Below are 21,657 nucleotides of genomic sequence, written 5' to 3'. Positions count from 1 at the left end.
CCATGAGTTGGTTAGAGAGTATGCCTCAATCCTTGGCTCTTTTGATCTTCCGATCACTTCATGCTGCAACCAAATTACCTCTTCCTTAGAACACTTGAGGCTTTCAAGGAATTTCAATTACAATTACGAATTGTACCACCTGTTTAATTACAACGTTCCTGTGACCCACTGCTGTTTGCGTCTCCGCAAATATTCGGTAAATGTTTCACTGTGGTTCGTTTCCTAGTCAATAGCTGAGTAGCTTTCCTTGTTAAGGCTAAAGCTAAACGGTTTAACATTCAAGATGAAGCAATTCAAGATAAAATGTATTGAATGAATAAATAAAATATGTGAAATAAACAAAGTGGCATTAAAATGATTTTTTTTTTTGAAGTCTGAAAAGAACAACCTGACAAGTACCCCACAAGTCTCTTCAAATCACTTTCAAACAGCGTTGCTACAGACTCAAAGGTTACATGACTTTCTTCGAACGAAATCAAACCAGAATTCAAAGATCTTGTATTCTTTTTTTATTCCCAGAATACTGAATTAATTAATTCAACACTGATCTGTCCTATACACTTAAATCCAAAGTATTGTATCACCAACTATCAACTATTGCAACAAAATTTTCATTCAAAAATCGACCACATCCTCTTCCACCCATATGCAGACCTAAATGACAACAATTGTCCTCAGGACATTCTATGCTGCATTATTTTCGACCACCATTCCCTCAAGATACCGAACTCTAAATTATCGAACATTCTGCTGCTCATCATCAACCCAGTACCAGAACCGCAACCAAGCTGCAGGCAACCCCCTCAAACGCTGTAGGTGTGCGCTTTGAAGTGAACTGATAGTAACAATCTTCACTCTACAGTTACAGTAGCGAGTCAATCCATACCATGCCGTTTGCTTCGGGCTTAACATTTATGTCCGTTTGAAGTGGTTTCACAACTGGTAGATAGAATGTTTTATACATGTCCCATTCATGATGGTCTCTAGTGATACTTGAAAACAAAGCACAGTAGTTTGTAGAGAATGTAGTCGTTTAGTTTGGTTTTAACGAAATAACTTATGTATGTTCGAAAAGAAACGTTGTTGTACAGCCTTGTAAATGTGTCAAGCTACAAACAACCTTTTTAACAACTGAATTAAACATTTTTTACCCAGCTGATCCCGTGAACATTGTGGTAAAAATGTTGAAAAGTTAGATGGTTGGTTGTTTGTATTTGTTTCGGTACTACTTTTGTCATCCTTCGCCGAAGCAACTTTTTTTCTTTTTACATTGCCTTTGCCTTCTTAGAATTGTAGGAAAACGTATTTGTCCGGTTGTATCACAACAGCTCTGAAAAGATGTTACAATACAATTTCCGCTGTGGTAGGGGCTATTACATTACACTTACTTTAATTCAATATTTTCCAAATCGTGCGAACATTTTACCAAATTGAACATCAATCAACCGAACCCGTTTTCTTTGCAATCAAGTTACAGAAATTGTATAAAAGTACGACCTGTATATATGCATCACTTCGCCACACTTTATTCCCTTGCCTGCTTAACCAAACTCACTCGCCGTTGTCCCCTTGAGGGAAACACTTGCAAATGGCAGCTTACTCCAGGAATTGACGAATCCAGTCTAGATAGAAGGACACCTTGGCATAACCATCGGCAAAGTTTCCACCACATTGGTCAATGATGAAGTTGGCCACACCGGCCAGCTTGCCATTGTATACGGCCGGGCCGCCTGAATCGCCATTGCACGCACCGTAGCTACCCTCCTTGTCGATGCACATCAAACCTTCGCTGATCGAGTTGCAGTTTTCGTCCTCCACCACAAACATCGACGTGTAGAGCAGCGCGGGCGAGACGGGTCCGTTGCTACCGACGCGTCCGTAACCAGAAATCACCACTTCACCGCCGAGGGGAACCTCCTGATCCATCAGCTCGATGGGCTGGATGTACTTGTCAAAGGCAAACGGTTCTTTCATCTCCATCACGGCGATATCGTGCTGGAAGTTGCCGTAGCCCTCGTGCGGGTACACTGCCCGAACCTTGAACAGCTTACCACCGGCGTTCAAGTGTGCGGACCCGGCATGAACACCAAACTTGAACGCCGGGAGGCTGGAAAAAGGTTTCCATCATTACAATTAAATCGAATCCATCTTTTCTGCAAACGACCCCGGTACGGCATCGAGTGTATACTTACAGCACATCGTCATCCATTACGCAATGGGCCGCCGTCAGGACGTGGCGATCTCCAATGATCGAGCCACCGCACCGGAAGCTGCCTTGGTAGAAGAGCGCAATCTGGTACGGCATTTGGGTGTCTTCAGCCAATTGCCCGCCGACGATGCGGTTCCAGATTGGTACGGACAGTACCGTGCCCAGGAACGCAACCAAAACCAGACCAACCACGACCGAACTACGGCGAACCATCTTGATGGATGTACTTTGCGGTAAGAGAATGAGATTTTGCCTCGCCGCTAGACCTTTTTTATATCTCTTCGGCCGGCAAGCACTGCCAGCTGATAAGCAACCGTCATCAATGCGGCGGGAATTCCTCTTGTTCTTCTGCTTCAGCCTTTCCCACGCACTTCAGAGCGCACTTCAACGCTTACCCATGCCCATCCCTTTCAAGTGGCTCTCGTTCTCGCGTAAGTAAACGGGGTACGCAATTATTTGCCGCTAGAAAGCGCAGTACTAATTTAAAGTGCAAAGAAAAATCTTAAAGATATTGCTCATTTACTTGAACCGATTTGAAGAGATTATGATTAATGACAGATTATGACAATGTAAAGCTAATGTAGTCGCGAGATTCTAATTCTATCTGAGCTTTATGTTAAGTATTAAATTCTAAGGGAAAATCCGATTGTCTGTTCAACAGTCCACTTCAAAAGCCGAAGTCGGTTTCGATTATCTAAGAGTTTCGAGCCCTACGGCCAAGCCGATCGCAAAAATGTTAATCGTCACGTTTCCATTTACACCGTATGCTACCTCGAAATCAAAACACCCCAAGCGATAGGGGTTCGGGACCGTCAACGGTTCGACGCTCTTACGCCAACTACATTCAAGTTTGACCTACCTGGCTTGTAGTTAGTCCTTGTTCAACAATAATTGGGATGTGCTTGATTTGCTTTCGAAATCGATCGTACCGAAGCTTCACTCTTTAACCAAGTGAAGGAATCGTTAGCCAACAAACTAAGAATATATCTTCACCAAAGCTGTTGGAAGGACTGTTTTGTTGGATAGTTTTATATCATTTCATACTGTACCTTATCCCTAAACTACTGAACATGTAGTAAAGTTTCGACACATACAGATTTGTCTATTACTAAATATAAATTAAAGTTTCTGCAGATTAGAAATATGCCCAGCTTCCATAAAGGTTAACGAGATGAATTTCGATACAAAAAAACATTTCCTGAACACTTAACAAATAAGGAGACCTGAAGAGCGAATTTAAAAAAGTCTAGTTAAGTTGAATTAAATTAAAATTGAGAAATAATTAAAATAAATAACAGCCGGAGTTAATCTAGCATTCGGTTCTTGCGGCTCTAGCCCAACAAACTGGTCGGTTACTGGCTGTGCTCAATCATTCATCCGTACTAAAGCTATTAGACATAAAATAATACAGAAAGAGAACAGATCGGCATGTTCACCATCCTCATCAACCATTCAACATGTACGATCGAGAACAAAAGTTCATAGCTTCGATCGATGAAGATCGAATATATTCATTTTATTCATCATAATTCTTAAAAAATATCCCCAAAAAATCCTTGACGATTTAAACCAGATATTCAAAAATCCTTTTACTTTTTTATATTTTTTATTTCTTCATTGTAGCTCATTTTCTACTTCAAAAGTCCTCCAATTCATTCCCAATCACTTAAACAAACTATTTATTTTCAATAAAGATAATTCAATCCACATCTGCGACCTTACGAATAACTGCGTTTTACTGTAATCAGAGATAATAGAACAATATTAAAATAATTAAATATAAATAAGGTAGTACTTACTTTAATTTATTATGTTTCTTTCAATTCAACAGTTTAAAAATTCTTGCAATGAAACTGCATAAAAACATTCTCAATTAGCAAGAATTTTTATATCATTCCGAGAATGAGCCATTATCCCTTCCCAGCCCTTCATTTCGCATTCCCTTTCTCAGTTTCCCCAAATACTGCTAAAGATGTTGAATTATTAAAAAATAAACATCCGTAGTTTTATCCATAAATCAATCTGATCAATGAACGCGCCCGGTTCTGACATGATCCGTTGTTGGTTTTACTTTATCCTGAAAAAAAGGCCAGACGATGGTTTTAGGATTCTTTCTTATCCAGGTTTCACGGTGTTGCACTTTGTTTGGTTTACCAAATTCGAAAAACATTTTCATGCAATTGAAAATTATTGCACGAAAAAAGCTTACCAAAGCTCACACTGTACAAAAAGCACAACAGATCGCCTTGTTGACGATATATTAATTGTTAAAGTTTATGTTGTGCAATTGTAATGAAATCATAATGCGATATCAATTGTTTTTGTTTTTTTTTTGGTTTCTGTAATCAAAAGTGAAAAAATGCAGCAATAAATATGGTCAACCGTATATCAGAGAGTTTCAATACAAGCTTGCATACAAGACACACCTTTGTGTGCAACTTGTTGTGCAACCAACAGAAAGGTAGGGTTCGTTGGCCAGTTTGTATTGGTTTGTAATTTGTGTTTGAAAAGAAAAAAACGTCGTAGTTTTTACGCAATATTAAAGGAAACTGCTTTTCATATCCCAACATGCAATGTGTAGAACATATATGTTTGTATTTATTCATCATTTACTAGTGTAAAAGTTTGGAAAATGTATATACGTGTAAACGCTACTTGATGTCACGGTACGTGTATATTAGCATTAGGTTATTTTTGACAGCTGCCATTAGAACAGAATAAAAAAGCGAACGAATCAGGATGCCAAATCGAAGTGACTACAATTTAATCGATTTTACATCTCAGAAGTGGGATTGTGAGCCCAAAATGTCCGTAGATGACCAGAGAGTGACTAAGGATGAGATGCTGTGCGCACTCCAGTCGGCCGAAATAACCGTGCCATGTACGGCAACACTGATGCAGATCCGTGCTCTCTATAAGGAAGCGTACCCTAGCTCGCAACAAAATGGCGATTCCAACGACACCATGTGCAACGCAGCCATTGCCGAAAGTAAAGAAGAGAGCGTCACCCAGATCATGAAAACTGATGTGATCAAAGAAAACGACGAAGCTGCAGCAGAAATTGTGCTCCTAAAGCAAAAATGTGAGATACTTGAACTGCGGAACAAATTAGCAGCGCTTGAGAGCCAAAGTCGTGAATACTCCAATACAGCTAGATTGCTTCATCCGGAAGAGGTTAAGCAGATTATTCCGATGTTTGGAGAGGGTGCCAGTTTCTTGCAGTGGATAAAAACGGTAAAACACAGTGCTGAAGTTTATGGTTGGACCGACCAAATGACATTGATGTACGCTAGCAGTCAGCTAACTGGCGCTGCAAAGGAGTGGTACAGTGGTTTCCGGCATTCTGTAACATCGTTTAAAGAATTTGCCGAAGGAATGGGAAAAGCTTTCCCAGACACGCATAATGAAGCTGCTATTCACAAGAATCTGTTGCATACATTCAAAAGGAATGATGAGTCCTACGCCGCCTACATCTTTCGTGTACATGCCCTTGGAACAACTGGGAACGTGAGTAACGCAGCGATTATAACATACATCATCCGAGGACTATCGCGCGATCCCATGTATGACAACTTAGTGGCGAAAGAATATCGTGATGTGTATGATCTGATTGATCATGTAAACCGATGCGAGATGCATTACCAAATGCGTGAACCACCGTCATCCCCACTCGTCCACAACCTTCAAGCCGTTTTACATCGATGCTGAAAACCAACACCAAACCAGCCAATGGGCGAGAAGAAATGGTGCGATGCTACAATTGTTCGAGTTTCGGCCATTTTTCCAACCAGTGCCGAAAACCACGTCAGTCTGCCCAACTATGTTTCTTGTGTGGAAGCCCTGATCACAAGAAACAAGACTGCCTGAACGTTGCCCAGAGGATGCCTGCCGCTATATTTGCACCGTGCGATCAGCAGAGTTTCCAACATCAGTGTCCGGCATCACGATTGCCTCAATCCGGTGGCAATGATTACTCACATCTGAACCTGTCGATGGCTGCTGCAGCAGAAAACAATTACGGAGATGATAATGGAAATCAAGTGACTGGTTCAGGAGCTAGGATCGATCCAATTCAGGAGGTAAGTGTCGCATTGCTGAATGATAATGAATTAAGCGCAACGCAATCACGTGTGTTTTGTTTGTTTGATTCTGGCAGCCCTAAAAGTTTCATCAGTGAACAACTTGTGCCAAACATCAAACATACTCCTCAATTTTCGGGATTCTGTGGATTAGGCAACCAGCAGCTTACATCTTTGGGCCATGTGAACATTAGAATAAAATTTCGAAATATCAACGTTTCCCATTCCTTTATGATACTGCCAAAACAACAAACAGCATGGCCCTTGATTGCAGGAAGGGACTTATTAAAAAAGATGAACATCCATTTACATTACCTTTGTTATCGTTATTCTCAAGACAATCTGATGAACTTACTAAAAGAAAATAAATCTACTCTTGCAACACACGTGAAAGCGCGCCTTAATTCATTGGGGATTTTTAAAACTAATTCAAAGGATGAGGCAGACATTTGGACGCAATCTATTTTCCAATCAGACCAGAAAAGATACGATAGTGTTGATGAACATAATCAGACCAACGATAGTGGTACGGAGGCTGAGAGTATTTTGAGGACTTTTTCAGAGTTATGTGCTATTGATATTAGTAAGGAAGCGAACACATTGGATATAGGAAACGAATTGAGTGAAGACCAGATGTGTCTGATAGCTTCATGTGTGGAAAATAACTATCTTCAGCCCTTAAATGAAACTATTCTTGAATCACAACATTCAATGAAAATAAGTGTTACAAATGATACTCCAATATTCTGTAAACCTAGGCGGTTGTCTTTTGCCGAACGCAATCAGGTTCGTGATATAGTTAAAAATTTATTAGAAAAACAAATTATTCGACCCAGCAATTCACCTTACGCATCTGCTATTGTGTTAGTACGGAAGAAAAATGGTGAGGTACGAATGTGTGTTGACTACCGTCCGTTAAATAAGGTAACAATTCGTGATAACTATCCAATACCTTTGATTGACACTTGCCTCGAACACCTAAGCGGTAAACGGTATTTCACTCTCTTAGATCTCAAAAGCGGCTTTCATCAAATTAAGATGCACGAAGATTCTATTAGTTACACTGCCTTTGTAACACCTGACGGACAGTATGAATATCTGAAAATGCCATTTGGGCTAAAAAACGCTCCATCAGGATTTCAAAGATTCATTAACTCAGTACTGCGAGAATTCATCGACGAAGCCAAACTAGTCGTCTATCTTGACGACATAATCATAGCGTCAAAGACGTTTCAAGATCATTTAGAAACTCTAGGTGCTGTTTTAAAAACTCTTAGGAAGAATGGATTGGAACTGCGTATTGACAAATGCAAATTTGGGTGCAGTAACTTGGATTACCTTGGTTACTATGTAAACTCAAAGGGAATTCAACCAAGCAACTACCACATTAAGGCTATCCAAAATTACCCAGTGCCTAAAACCTCAAAGGAAGTTCAGCGTTGTCTTGGTTTGTTTTCCTATTTTAGACGATTCGTCCCGTCTTTCTCGAACATTGCAAAACCTTTGAGCAATCTACTTAAAGAAAAAGTGTCTTTCCAATTTGATGAAGCATGTATGAACGCATTTAATGAATTGAAAACCAAATTAATTAATGCTCCTGTGTTGGCAATTTATGATCCTTCTCGAGAAACAGAACTACATTGCGATGCCAGCACAGTTGGATTTGGCTCGGTTTTACTTCAAAAGCAATATGATGGGAAATTCTATCCAGTGGCATATTTTTCGAAAACTGCTTCTTCTAGTGAGTCCAATCTTCACAACTACGAGTTAGAAACTTTGTCAGTGATTTACGCCTTGAAGCGTTTTCATGCATATGTGCATGGTATCCCTATAAAGATAGTAACCGATTGTAATTCCCTAGTGGAAACTTTGAAGAACAGGAACTGCTCCGCCAAAATTGCAAGGTGGTCCCTGTTCTTAGAAAACTATGAATACACTATGCAGTATCGCCCTGGAACAGCAATGGGTCACGCTGATGCACTTAGTCGCTCCAAAATGGCAGGTGCTGTTGACGAGTTGGATCTCGACATTCAGTTGCAGATAGCTCAGGGCCGAGATCCTACATTAGTTCATCTAAGAACCGAACTAGAAACAAAACCAATTCCAGGGTACACACTACTGGATGGTGTGATATATCGTCAATCCCCTGAAAGCAAATTGCAATTGATCGTTCCAAAAGAACTGATAAAAATGTGATTAGAAGCACTCATGAAAGCATAGGCCATTTAGGTGTTGACAAGTGCTATTCACAAATCGCCAAACACTATTGGTTTTCAGGTATGAAAAATCAGGTACAAAATTTCATTCAGAATTGCCTTAAATGTATACTTTTCTCTGCCCCCCCAAGAAAAAACAAGCGCAATTTGTACAACATCCCAAAAAGTTCAGTACCTTTCGATACCCTTCACATCGACCATTTTGGCCCATTACCATCCATAACATCTAAAAAGAAATACATTTTAGTGGTGATCGATTCTTTTACTAAATTCACAAAACTTTACCCCACCACTACGACCAACACAAGGGAGGTTTGTTCTGTGTTGGGACAATATTTTAACTATTATAGCCGTCCCAAACGAATAGTGAGTGATCGTGCAACTTGTTTTTCATCTCAGGAGTTTAAAACGTTTCTCAGTGATCGTAATATAATACATGTTCAAAATGCCGTTTGTTCCCCTCAAGCCAACGGTCAGGTTGAGAGAGTTAACAGAGTAATCAAACCCATGTTAAGCAAAATTACTGATTCCGTGGATCATGCAGATTGGTGTTCCAAATTATCTGAAGTCGAATATGCGCTGAACAACACAACACACTCGTCAACGTATTTTGCTCCTTCGGTTTTGTTATTCGGTGTCGAACAACGTGGTACCATTATAAACGAATTCAAAGAGTATCTAGATAACAAAAACGAACCTTCTAGAAATTTAGAAACTATTCGTTCTGAAGCTTCTGAAAATATAAAAGATCACAGGAAATCAACCTGATTCAGTTTGGCAAAAGACACAACCCAGCGGTAGAATTTGCGGAAGGGGATCTTGTTGTTATTCGAAACGTCGATAATTCAGCAAATTCTAACAAGAAATTTATTGCCAAGTTCAAAGGTCCTTACATAGTTCACAAACAACTTCCGAACGACCGTTATGTAATTCGAGATATCGATGGTTTCCAACATACTCAAATCCCATATGATGGTATACTTGAGTCTGATAAGCTTAGACATTGGATTGCGCCAGATGCTGATCTCGCCCCAGAATTATGTGATGCGACACTACATGATGAGAATGTTTAACGAATTGAGGACAATTTATTTGTCAGGATAGGCCGAGTTGTAAAAGTTTGGAAAATGTATATACGTGTAAACGCTACTTGATGTCACGGTACGTGTATATTAGCATTAGGTTATTTTTGACAGCTGCCATTAGAACAGAATAAAAAGCGAACGAATCAGGATGCCAAATCGAAGTGACTACAATTTAATCGATTTTACACTAGTATAATTTAACTCATCTCTTATTTACACCATTTCCTATCAACCTACCTACGACGTTCGCTAGCTATCCCGTGTAAAACGGTAAATTCACTTCATATCAGCCATTACGGTTCCAAAATTAAGTCTTTTCTCATGCCACTTCGTCCTAGCTTGACTGCAAACAGTTCCACCAAATAATTGCTAGTAAATAAAACAGTTATTTTGGTTTAATCGTAACCATCATTGCGAAACAATTCACGGCAAGTTAAACCTTTGTGTTGTTTAAAATCTAACAGCCTAACTTATTCTAAGAAATAATGCAGTTATTCTATGAGAGTCAACAAGCTAAGAGAGGCTATTTGGTTTGATTGAGGAATGGAAAAATTGGCTTAAGCGCTATCGTTCATATGTCTCATCTTTACGCTCAACGTCTTTTTTCGCTTTCGACACGAGCAACCGTTCTCGTGCGATTTAGGGACGACAAAGTACAACCGTACCTCGGCACAAGCTGCTACGCGTCCAGATCGATAATTTCGTCCTTAATGCTCACATACGGATGCAGCAAATGTGGTGGCACCGGATCCATCTCATCATCGTCCTCGTCCAGCTTTGGCCGTTTACCCGACCCATAGTCATCGTACGGGTACGTGTTGCTGTCCGAATTCTCCCCTCCATAGTAGGAAGACACATTATCCATGCTTAGATGTCGCTCCGAGCCAACCGATCCCGCATGCCCACCGACACCATTTCCGCCTACGCCTCCCCCACCCCCTCCAGCCCCGTCACTAAGCTGAGAAAAATGCATCTTGATGATATGCTTCGAGAAGTTGGAGATCACAAACCGATCGCCCTTCTTCGTTGGCAGCTTCGACACCTTTATCTGCACCGCGCACATGGGACACTTAATGAATGCGTTGTAGCCGTTGGTCTCGTAGGTCACGTTGATCATTTCCTCCGTGATCTGCAGCTTAATGGGTTGCTTTTCGCTCCACATGTCGATCAGCTTGACAATGCAGCCCTGAATCTTCTTGATGCGCTCCTCGTCGCTGAGCGGAGGGAACACGGTTGCCTGCTCGAATGCGAGTGGTGAGTTTTTGTGCGACATTTTCATCTCGGACAGCATCTGCTCTTGTATCTCTGTCAGCGGTTGCTGATGCATTCGGACGACTTCTTGCAGCAGCTGCTGCTGTTGCTGCAAAAGTTGCTGCTGCTCCTTTTGCTGCTGGTGCTCTTTCTGCTGGTGCTGTTGTTCTTTCTGATGCTGTTGCTGCTGCTGATGTTGCTGCTGAGCTAAAAGTAGCCGATGTTCGCGCTCACGCTCACGCTGTATCGTCAGGTCGGCGGGTAGACGGAGCGCCGGTTCTGGCCGTTGTATTTCACTAGCCACCTTGGTGTAGTTGAGATACGCGCTTATCTGCAGCAGCAGCTTACGGTGGCCAGGAACGAGCCGAAACTCGCGTGCCGGATCACTGCAGAAGATGTGGAAGTAGAACTGTGTCGCCGGTACCAGGTGGATCAGCTCTTCCCGAGCGAAACGCTCCATATCAATGAAGTCATCGTCATTCAAATTTCGCAGACTACTTTCCGCCTCATAACCGCACATCTTTAGCAGATTCTTCAGATAGATAGGTACCGGGCCACAGACTTTCTCTATCCGACCCCAGTCGATGCGCGAAGGTTTCTGCGGGGACGTTGGTGAAAATCGATCCTAAAACAAAAAATAAAACAAAATAAACAAATAAACCAATCAGTTTTCATAAATCTATGTTTCGTTTTTTTGTTACTTCAAATTGTATGTTACATCCTAATGTTACTATGTTTCTAAGCAAATTCTACGAAATAATCTTACGAACTTTTTGTGTGTCATGTTATATCATTGATTATGTCATGTTTGCGCACAAATGTAACAAAGTCTACAATGTAACATAATGTAGATTATCGTATTATCTCACTATCTGTTATCTATTAAAAAACCTCGGTAGCAGTTTCATCGATTATTTTACGGCGGGATTACAAACTTGATTGCAAAGATAATACTTTCTAGTTTGTAGATTAAGCGGGTCGCCTTTGATATCGTTTCTTCGTATTTCAGATTCAAAAACCTTGAAATAGAAGATTAAAAATAATATTTTCGAATAAGTACAAAAATATTATAAGTAATTAGCGCTGTTAACCATCATTTTTACTCGACCACGCTTGTATTATGTGTTACATAATATAGATACAGGTAATACGTACAACAGATTTTACTAAAATACAAATTCATGAACATGCTCAACATTATTTACCAACATTATTTTGATAAGATTCTGCTCTCTAAAGCAATTTAACCACAAACTTGGGATCGCTTTACAGACACACTCAAATGCACAATAAAAACAAACAAAATCATCAGTCTGCTAGAAATCTCCAAGATAATTTTCTAGTGGAACAAATACCGCGATCGATATTTCCCAATGACTAATGAAACTATGCAATCAATGGTATGCGGTGAATGTCTGAACCATACATACCATGTCATATTCTTCAGTATCAAGTAGATAGATATGCCACGCGCGGTATCATATTCACCGTGACTATAGTTGGTATGCAGGCAACAACAACACTCATCGGATTGTATTACGTGTGGCATCAACGAAAGCTGCCAATATTGGATGCTGATACAATCGTACCATTTAATAGCGGATCCTTAGTTCAGTTAAACCTTGTTTCAACAGCTGATATGATCTACTTAGAAACTAATATGCTTTATTTTTTAATAGAAAACGTCTCTTGCAAAGATAGGAATGAAAATAGACTAATTATCATTATTTTAGAACGGTACATATTCAATAATAAGACTTTTGTATTAAAAATTTGTGTAAATATCGTGTATAAATACAATAATATTGTCACATTGCGTAGTCTTTGTATCGTTGTTCATAACAAGTTCGATTCACGTAAGACATATTCACTTGCCATTTACCAGCCAGTACATTGTAATTAAATGTTTCACATCACAGTTGTAATAGAAACAATGCTATAGAATTACATTTCAACATTAGCAAAATGCCATAGTGGTGGGAAAATATATATAAAATTGGATTTCAAAACAATTTTGTGCACCACTGCTTTATGGACACTGTGATCATTGCCAATCAAAACTGACTGATTTGGAATATAAACTAGAATTACAATCCGTTTTATAGGCTCGCCATAGTTCTCAAAAACTATAAACATTGATTTTTCATGCCAAGTGATTGGTATTGGACAATTTAATCTTGATTTAGGGGAACTGGGGGTAGTTTCGACACCTTAAGGTTTTCCTCTGATTGCAATACTTTTGCCAATGTAAACTTACTAGTAGACATCGAAAAAGCTTTTTTGGTGTATTATGTACCATCTTACGAGAAACTACGGTTCCTGGATTGATTTTGATAACATTTTGATAAAAATTAAAAAGTGTGTTTTGGACGGGACCGTCCTACCAAGCTAGTCTTACAAAAAGTTATTATAATTAAAATTTAATTAAAATTCTTTTCGAGAAACTGTTGATGCCCGTCGTATGTTCAATACCCGAATGGACCGTGCCCCCTTCACTGAAAGCCAAAATCATTTGTGGTAAAAGCATGTCTATTCGGATAACGGTTGTTGGGCTCAATGAATTAAAATTATTTTCGAAGAACTGTGGATGCCCGTCGTGTGTTCAAGACCCGAATGGACCGTGCCTTCCTTCACTGAAAGCCAAGATCATTTGTGGTAAAAGCAGGTCTATTCCGATAACGGTTGTTGGGCTCTTATTCAGAAGAATAAGAGTATCGAATGTCCGGGAAAAAATTACAATGGGGTTACAAGGGACGAAGATTGACAACACAACCGAAACGGTAACATAATTAAGAAAACATGATTGTGTAATTGTTAATTAGTTTTTAATTTGATTTAATTAACTAGTTAGCTATCTAAAGGGAGTATTATTATCTATGGTTACAGATACTAGTGTACATGCATAAACGATAATTCGAATTTTTTTCACCAACATTATCACATCTGTCTCCTTCTTTGTAACACCAGCCACAATTTATGTAGAAATGCTTACTTATTTTTACCATCTGATCTGGATACCAGGTGATCTGGATCACCAGTGCGTCGAAAGCAAGAAGGAGCACATAGGGAATAGCTTCCTGTTTAACTTGACTGATAATGATCACTGCTTGAGTCGTGACTTGTATTAACACGTAAGTAAAACCCTCCTAGAGATGTTTTACTTTACCCCCGTTCTGATTAGGTATTTGACTTTGATTTAACCACACCATAGCTAGTGGGAGCTGAATCAGGCGTTAAGAACTGTACCAAGAGATATGTAGTTAATACTAATTTGTAACTATCTTATTTCTTATTATTTATCACCAAAAGTGTTAATTTCCATTTCTGCTGAGCTAAGATGCCTTCTTTTCAAACAAATTGAGTACAACACTTTAAATGCAATAAGAAATGAATATCACAAGTCATCAGCAACCAATAAACAGTTGATTTCGATCATCACGATAAACGATACATATTCGTCTAGGCTCGAGTGGCGCGCCTTTTCGGCATCTTAAAAAAACACAAACCCAAAAATCTCATTCCCTTTTGTCGATCGTACTGAGGTGATAAGGAAATTTCTCATCTCCAAGCAAACATGTATTCATGGATTTAACATATTCAGCACACCCATCAATATTCATAATTTCGTCACCCTTACCAGCACCTACTTGCCACCAATTCCCTCTGCCAGCTGATAAAAAGACTGAAAATGAAAAACAAAACTCGCGTGATCAATCGCTGACAAACGCTTACTTGCCACCACACCACTTCCTGAGGCTTCGAATTGAACATATTCTCGTGGTGGAAGGATGAGAACATGGGTGTTAGGTTGATGTAATGTATGCGCCGCACATCAACGGGTCGCCGCTTGCAGTTTATTCCCAAAACCCTGGAATACATAATATTCTCCCCGATTACTGATCACGTGTATTTTGTGTACGAACGGGCAGGCAACTCTCCCCGAGAACGCACATAAAACTGACTAGGAGAGGAGTAAGGCAGGCTAACTCCCAGCTCTAACCGCCCAGAGAAGACGAAGATATGATTATCACAATGCATTTCATTACTCCATGGCTCTGGAGCTTTTGTCATTAAAAATTCTCCTGCTCCTGAGAAGGAGTACCCGCAGCACATCACGCTCATCACGCAACGCAGGAACAGGAAGCGTAATATTCACGCGGGAAACACAACTGGTCTACAGGGGTGCAGCAAGAGGGCAGAAGAAGCTGGAACCCCAATCAATACCCGAGCAACAAGCATTCATTCAAACACCCAAAACGGAAAACATCCAGCACCCAGCCCCATCGGCCACAAAAACTATGTCAAGACATAGACACACTACACCCCAGACGAACCCTGGGCCCGCTGGAGGTGGAATAAATACATCTGCAATTTACAGTAAGACGGCGCGCACGGGGCTAGACATGAGCTCCATTGGCATAATGTTTTATTGAACACCGCCCATACCCATATGCTGGTGTCGCCGAACGAGGGATCCGACGGGACGGGACAGAAGCCGAAGGTACGTACTACATGTGCATTGTAGTTCTCTCCATGATGGCGCAGCGCTAAATGTGGCACTTTGAACCACCGAGGAAAAAGAAACCCACACCTCACCGATGTGTTTCTGCAAGTCTGTCAATCATTGGCAGTAAAACCCATGAGCTTTAGCGTTTTGCATTGCTCTGAACATTAATTTTCGGTGTAGCACGTTAAGAGAAAACGAAGCATCGTACCAACTCGCTGGCGAAGCACGACTTCAACAGAGAGCAGTACTTTTATGAACCAATTTAAATGCCAACATGTAGATATGTACAGCATGTAACGAGCACTACGATTTATTATGCTCGCGTTCATAATCGCGTTAAAAATCGTATCTACACAAAGTGAGGGTTCTGGTGGAGGTTTAGTTTTTACGTTTTGTAATGAACTGCTGACCCTGGCAAAAATCGATTTCAACCAGGTCGAGCCCATGTTTAACGTAGAAACAATTCAGCATGGAAAATTGCAATCGTGTTAAAAAATAATATGAATCTGCAAAACAACTAAACTTTTATGTTCTTGTAGATGTGCACTTTGCTTTTTTTATTACAAACTGCATCCCACATGGGCATGATCCTGTTGGAAACGAACCATTCCAATATGCTTTATATTGTTCTACCTATTGAACCATAACAGAGTAGAATATGGCTCAGTATTGTACAGTTAATTTGTTTGGAATTATTTTCTGACACGTGCAATAATTTTAAGACAAGAGTCATATAATGGAACAGTTCTATCACTTGGTGGAATGTTTCCACTGATTAGTGTAATTGTGCAAGCATTATGTGAAGATTAGCATTCGTTTAATAATATCTGTCAATCGAATAGTGAAATTGTACAAGATTGCTGTGGAGATTATAAACTTAGGTCTCCAAAATTAGACGCAATATAATATCTAATGACACTTTTACATTTCGGTACACTAAAGGATAAATCAATTACATTTGAATACAAATTAAAATTTCTGAACATCGATAATGAAGTGTTCTGATAGCACAGAAAGACGATAACAAAAGTTTTCCATTATAAAATGTCGAGTTATTAAATGCCTAATAGGGGCATAAATTTAACATTACTTAGTAATAGTGAATCAATTCGTTCAGTAAATAATTTGATTTTAACTACTCATGTCGATACTGACAAGCTACTCAGTACAATATTTCACGCCCATTAAATATTCTTCCTTGCATTAGACCAGGGGTGCAGAAATTTGATGTTTTTAGTTAGTATTTTATAATCCACACAAGATTTAAAATTTCACTCATTCTAAAGGCAACGTCAAAATGGCCCTCAAAAATGTTATACGTGAAGCAATGCGGTCGGCGTACTGAAAAATTTGGAGACCCCTTCATAAGACGGAATATGTTTAGAAACCTTATTCTCATGTGCTCTGTCGACATGTGTCGACATGGTCGAACATCATTTCCACTTACAGGGGTTTCCTGGGATTCTCACAGTTGTGAGACACTTTATTGACTCTTTCTTACGTTAAACTTAATATAATGGGAATTGGACTCTATAGCACTCTTAATGGACAAGTCCAATAGAAATTTCCAAGGAGCCTGTCCAAAAAACGTCCCATAGAGTCCAATTTCCATCATATGAAGTTCACTTCCAATGAGAAAGAGTCAACGAAGAGTTCCACAACTATGAGAACCCCTGAAAAGCCCTGTAATTCTTCAATTATTTCCTTCAAGCTTTAATTTTTTAGTTACCCTTAAGCAGCTTGTATATGAACACGACTGTTAAAGATACATACTATACATTGTCTTTGACGCGTCTATTGGTAGACTATCGAGCATCCAAAACTAGTTTACAATATTACTATTTGTAGTAGTTTAAATTGGAATGATTTCTATTATTGTTGAGTTATTTTACACCCCGCTAAGTGATACTTCTTGTGTGCCATCAGCAACTGTTGCCAAATACAAATACTATCACATTTCCGCCTTCATGAAAGCATGGCATTGTGGAAACTTCAAACAAACAGAATAAATGAAAAATACCCATTTACATGTACTATCCAACGAGCGGTTTTATTGCTCACACGGGTTTGTGCGGGGATGAAATATTTTTTAACCATATACCGAGTACTTTCGACACCACTTTGCAATGTGTTGTAAGCGCAATGAATATATTGCATTATACTGTCTGTGTCTCCCGTGGCACAGCAAATGCAAATCCGTCACACGACGGGGCACTAAACCGTGGAGTTTTTTTTCTGGATATTAAGTACAAAAGTGTCGATTCAGCACAAACACACCAAGTAATATCCACTAGCTGTCGCAGCAGTGCCACGTAGCGCTTAAAGAATGGCTTCAATATTCTGCTACCACGTCGCCGGAACAGATACGTTAAGCGCAAGAAGCTGATCGCGCAATATGTGTATTATTATTTTTTTCATTATTTTGAAATCTACAAAATGAGACCAATAAAAAAACAATCAACAATAGGCATACCAAAAGTAGGCTAAAGAAGCAAAACACAAATTAAACTTCACAAAACCATCAAAAGGCCACCCCGTATCGGGCGCATGAAGTTAGTGGCGGTGTGAATATGCGCGAACCAATTTCGAAATACGCGCCAAGCACTCGGAACGAAAAATACCACACAATGGAAGACTAGAGTGAAGCCGTTGCCCAAGGCCCTCCATCGCCCCGACAGCCACGGCGTAGCATAATAGTATTCGGTCGTAGTAATAGTTAGAAACGGTAGTAGTAGCAGAAGTAGTGGGAAAGCGTTATCCCACCAAACGGCTACCGTAATAGCGGCCCTCGACAACACTCAAAACCCCTACTTCTCTTCAGCCCTCTGTGGTGCCCCGCTTAGGCTGTCTAGCTGTATTACAACAATAAAAACTACCCACCACCGAATGAGGGCAAGCCCGCGCGCGCACGCCAGCAAACAGTGCAAGCGCGATGTACGCCAGCGTACGCAACCGGCCGTCGAAGAATATACTCTGTCAGCCATCAGAAAACGGCCAGAGACAGTTTGTGGAAAATCATAATCATAATAAATACGGAATCGCGCCACGCGAGCGGCCTCCGAAACCAGGCCAGCTCTACCGAGAAGGGCCCACTGCGCAGGGTTTTATTATTCGCTCGAAGAGGGGAGCAAACGAAACTCCTATTCCTATTCCAAATGATAAATGAGCAACCGCTGAGCAGGCACAATACGCCTCGGGAGAAGCGAATAACAGTATGGCCGGCGGGGCCCCTTGTGCATCGGCCGCACGGGTGCAACGCAAAACGAGTGTTAAGCGCAGTGCGCTTTTATGCCGCCCCAAGCGATGTAGGATATTGGAGAAAATCATCTCTATCAGTCTTCGTCGTCTCCAATCCATCAAGGTTTAACGCCGGGTTTTTGGGCGCAAACAAACGACCCGAAATACTCAACCGGCTTCTACTATCTAGCCCGCAAGCAACGGACCCGCAGACAGTGTGCGCACAAGCGGTCGGAATCTTGGCGCAATGTATTCCGAATACGCTTAACTTGCTGATTAACCTCCCTGCTGGCTGGCGTAACCGCGGAGCCCCTGTCACAAGTTTGGAACTCGTTCTCCCTCGGGGAATATTGGTTGACCCTCGGCGTGCATAGTAATGATGGGTAGTGTGGAGGAACACGGACCCTAACAACTGCAGGTCAACTTCGGTACGGCCATTTCCTGCTTATCGCGGGGGCACGGTGACGCGTGGTGCTTGCCATTCGGTATTCGGTCACCGAAAACCACTGTAACACATCCGTTTCGCATTGAGAAGGCCATTATTATTCTCCGGTACGCACATTCGCGATAAGCGACCACTCGGGGTAGGCCATATTATCGTGTATCTGCCTTCTTGATAGTATTGCGCTGTAATTATTATTATTATTTGCTCGTTTGTAACATTCCAGTTCTAGGCACTTCACCAGCCATGGTGGTACTGGTGGCTACGTTGGTACTGACAGCAAGAATGTCATTTCAATATTCCCATCGTTGCGGGTGTTTTCCCGTTTGTAGTTGTTATCTTGCCTGGTGGTCACATCTTTTGTGCTGTTTTGTGCCATTTAAGTACCACCGTCATTACTGGATCTATCGGCCGTTTTCCTGGGTCAGCGAGACTTTTGCTGTTAATTGATAGTGCTTAAATGAATACACACATAGCTACACTGTGTCGTTGTCTGCAGTTCAAACATGATAAGAGTATTGCAAACATATTTCTAGATCACGGTTACAGTTTAGGCGAGCAAAGCAAATGTAATAGGTATATTTCACGACATGAGAAGGGGAAATTGCATGAAAAAGAAAGTCTTTGAAAGTTCATGGAAATTATTACACTACAGTACATGTGCTTCGGATAGTATTCGCCATTATTTCGAAAAACTTTTCTTTGATTTTTAATATAATTTTTACGTATATAAGGTACTATCAAAAAATTGTTCATCACTTTAAAATATTTAAGCTAGAATTTAAATTATAAACATAAATAATTAAATATCATAAGAACAAACGTTAAGCGGAGAGGTGAGGTAGAGGGTTAAGCTACACACAATACAAAATCCCAATCATTACAGTACCAAGTGAATGGAAACAGAGCAAAGTTAATGGCCCGGTTACGGAATACATTTAAATCATATTATGAGGAGCAGAGACATCATAGAAGACGTTGAGGGCTAGAAAAGAAGGGCTAGATTTATAACGGTAGTTGAATCATTTACAGAAAACATATGCGCGATCATTTGTAATAAATGTCAATTATTATAACTCAACAAATTACACTACACCGAAGCGAGGCGTAAACGTGCTAGTACATGAAGAAACACGATACACTTGATGCAACGGATTAAGCTCCAAATGAATGACGCTCAACACTGAACACCAGCCCGAAATACTAACCCCTAATCTTTCTATCGGATCAAGGTTCTAACGGACGATCAATTCTTATGTTCGACATGGTTAGTTTAAAATCAACAATATAAAACGGCAGTTGGTGGTAAAGTGGCTTAACGATTGACGCGCCGTCTTCTGTAAAGGCCGCACATGTTTCGATTCTCGTCTATATCGTCTCCCCGTAGCAAGGTCTTGAATAGCTGACTGTGTGTGATACAATTAAGTCTAGTAAACGTGTACAAGGCCGACATGACCGATTATAATAAATTTCGAATTTATTATTAAAACAAGCAACTAAAAATATCGTGGAGATTAACTACACGAACATATCAAGTAATGTTTGAAAATGTAGTCGAAATGCAAAGAGCTTAGAAAGGGAAACTTACGTGGGTATTTTGTACAACATACATCATTAGTCATTATTTTCACAAGCTGTACGACTAGTTGTCTCAAATCAAATAAATCCCCCAAAAATGTGTTCCAAACTTGTGTTAATGTTCGGACAAAATCTGGCCGAACGAAAGCTTATAGACAGCAAACCCATCACAACCCATATGGTTTTCTACTTCAAATCATCTGAGTCATCCCTTCCCCAGTCCCCCAGTTCTTACCTTTTCGTCCAGCTGCAGCTCCGCAAAGGCGGGCCGTTCCGTTAGGTTCTCCTTGTACTCCTCGTACCGCTGTAGGAACTTGGCCCGCTTGCCGATGCGTGGTATTATCTCCTTGATCATATCGTACTTGAGGCACTTGAAGGCAGCTTCATCAATTTCCTCCTCTGATGGTGTGTGGTGACGAATAAGTCAGTGGACCACGAAACGCAGTATTCCCGCATTATGGAATAAATTACGGCAGACGATACGGAAAATAGACCCAGAGCGCCATGTGAACATGAAAAACAAAGAGGAAAGAGATAGGTTGGAATATGAAATGATAAGTTGACGATCGGCAAGGAGAGAAAACGAAGAGAAGAAACTGGAAAGCAGGGCATCGCATAAACGAATAAAAGTGCCATAGCCACAGTCAAACGTCGCGTGGAGTAGTGACGGAAGAAGCGGTTCGATTCAAACGCCGTACTGTGCAAGCTGTAATGCAACTTACACATGTTTGAGTCGGGAAAGGGGAACGGCACAGGGAACGCACATTTTCTTTTAGTACTACTTGCAGCGCTGTGACGATGATGGTGTGGTTGCTTGGTTTAAGTGCGCATTATATGTGCTGGAAATGGGACGTTGCAAGGCTGCAGAAACTCTGAATATGAGCCGTAGTAACACCGTAATGCAGGCGGGTGCAAAAGAAGAAAAAAAACGTTCACCATTCAAAGTCGAGATAGAGGGTCGACGCCGTGGCAATAATGATTGCAGAGGCACCAGCGAACAGATCACTCTCGTATTTCCTGCCAAGCACCTAAAACTAACTGGGTGCAATGGGT

General features: G+C 40.6%; 2 protein-coding genes across 4 annotated transcripts in view; both read right to left on the bottom strand.

Annotated features, from left to right (window-relative positions):
- Positions 1-1,502: 1,502 nt before the first annotated feature.
- LOC120908484 (serine protease SP24D-like) lies at positions 1,503-3,248 on the bottom strand. Its single transcript, XM_040319482.1, has 2 exons — positions 2,193-3,248; positions 1,503-2,107 (listed from the first exon to the last, which is right to left on the bottom strand). Exons 1-2 carry the CDS (start codon positions 2,420-2,422, stop codon positions 1,597-1,599), a joined length of 741 nt encoding a protein of 246 aa, XP_040175416.1. The 5' UTR covers positions 2,423-3,248; the 3' UTR covers positions 1,503-1,596.
- A 6,320-nt stretch (positions 3,249-9,568) lies between these two features.
- The window catches only part of LOC120908483, a 36,392-nt gene continuing 24,303 nt past the window's right edge, over positions 9,569-21,657 (bottom strand). For all 3 annotated transcript variants that reach the window (XM_040319480.1, XM_040319481.1, XM_040319479.1), the window contains exons 2-3: positions 20,840-21,003; positions 9,569-11,465 (exon numbers count right to left, since the gene is read on the bottom strand). In XM_040319480.1, coding sequence (XP_040175414.1) covers positions 10,269-11,465; positions 20,840-21,003 — 1,361 coding nt within the window. In that variant the 3' untranslated portion in view covers positions 9,569-10,268. The remainder of the gene's footprint in view (positions 11,466-20,839; positions 21,004-21,657) is intronic.

The sequence above is a fragment of the Anopheles arabiensis genome, chromosome 2 (genome assembly GCF_016920715.1).
Source record: "Anopheles arabiensis isolate DONGOLA chromosome 2, AaraD3, whole genome shotgun sequence".
NCBI lineage: Eukaryota > Metazoa > Arthropoda > Insecta > Diptera > Culicidae > Anopheles > Anopheles arabiensis.
This window is presented reverse-complemented; position numbering and strand designations above follow the sequence as displayed.

What these genes read in the sequence shown, in the direction of transcription:
- LOC120908484 (XM_040319482.1), bottom strand. Translation starts at nt 2,422, where the DNA reads ATGGTTCGCCGTAGTTCGGTCGTGGTTGGTCTGGTTTTGGTTGCGTTC. An exon ending in GTAATGGATGACGATGTGCT is followed by an intron (nt 2,108 to 2,192) that starts GTAAGTATACAC and finishes ACCTTTTTCCAG; the next exon opens with CCTCCCGGCGTTCAAGTTTG.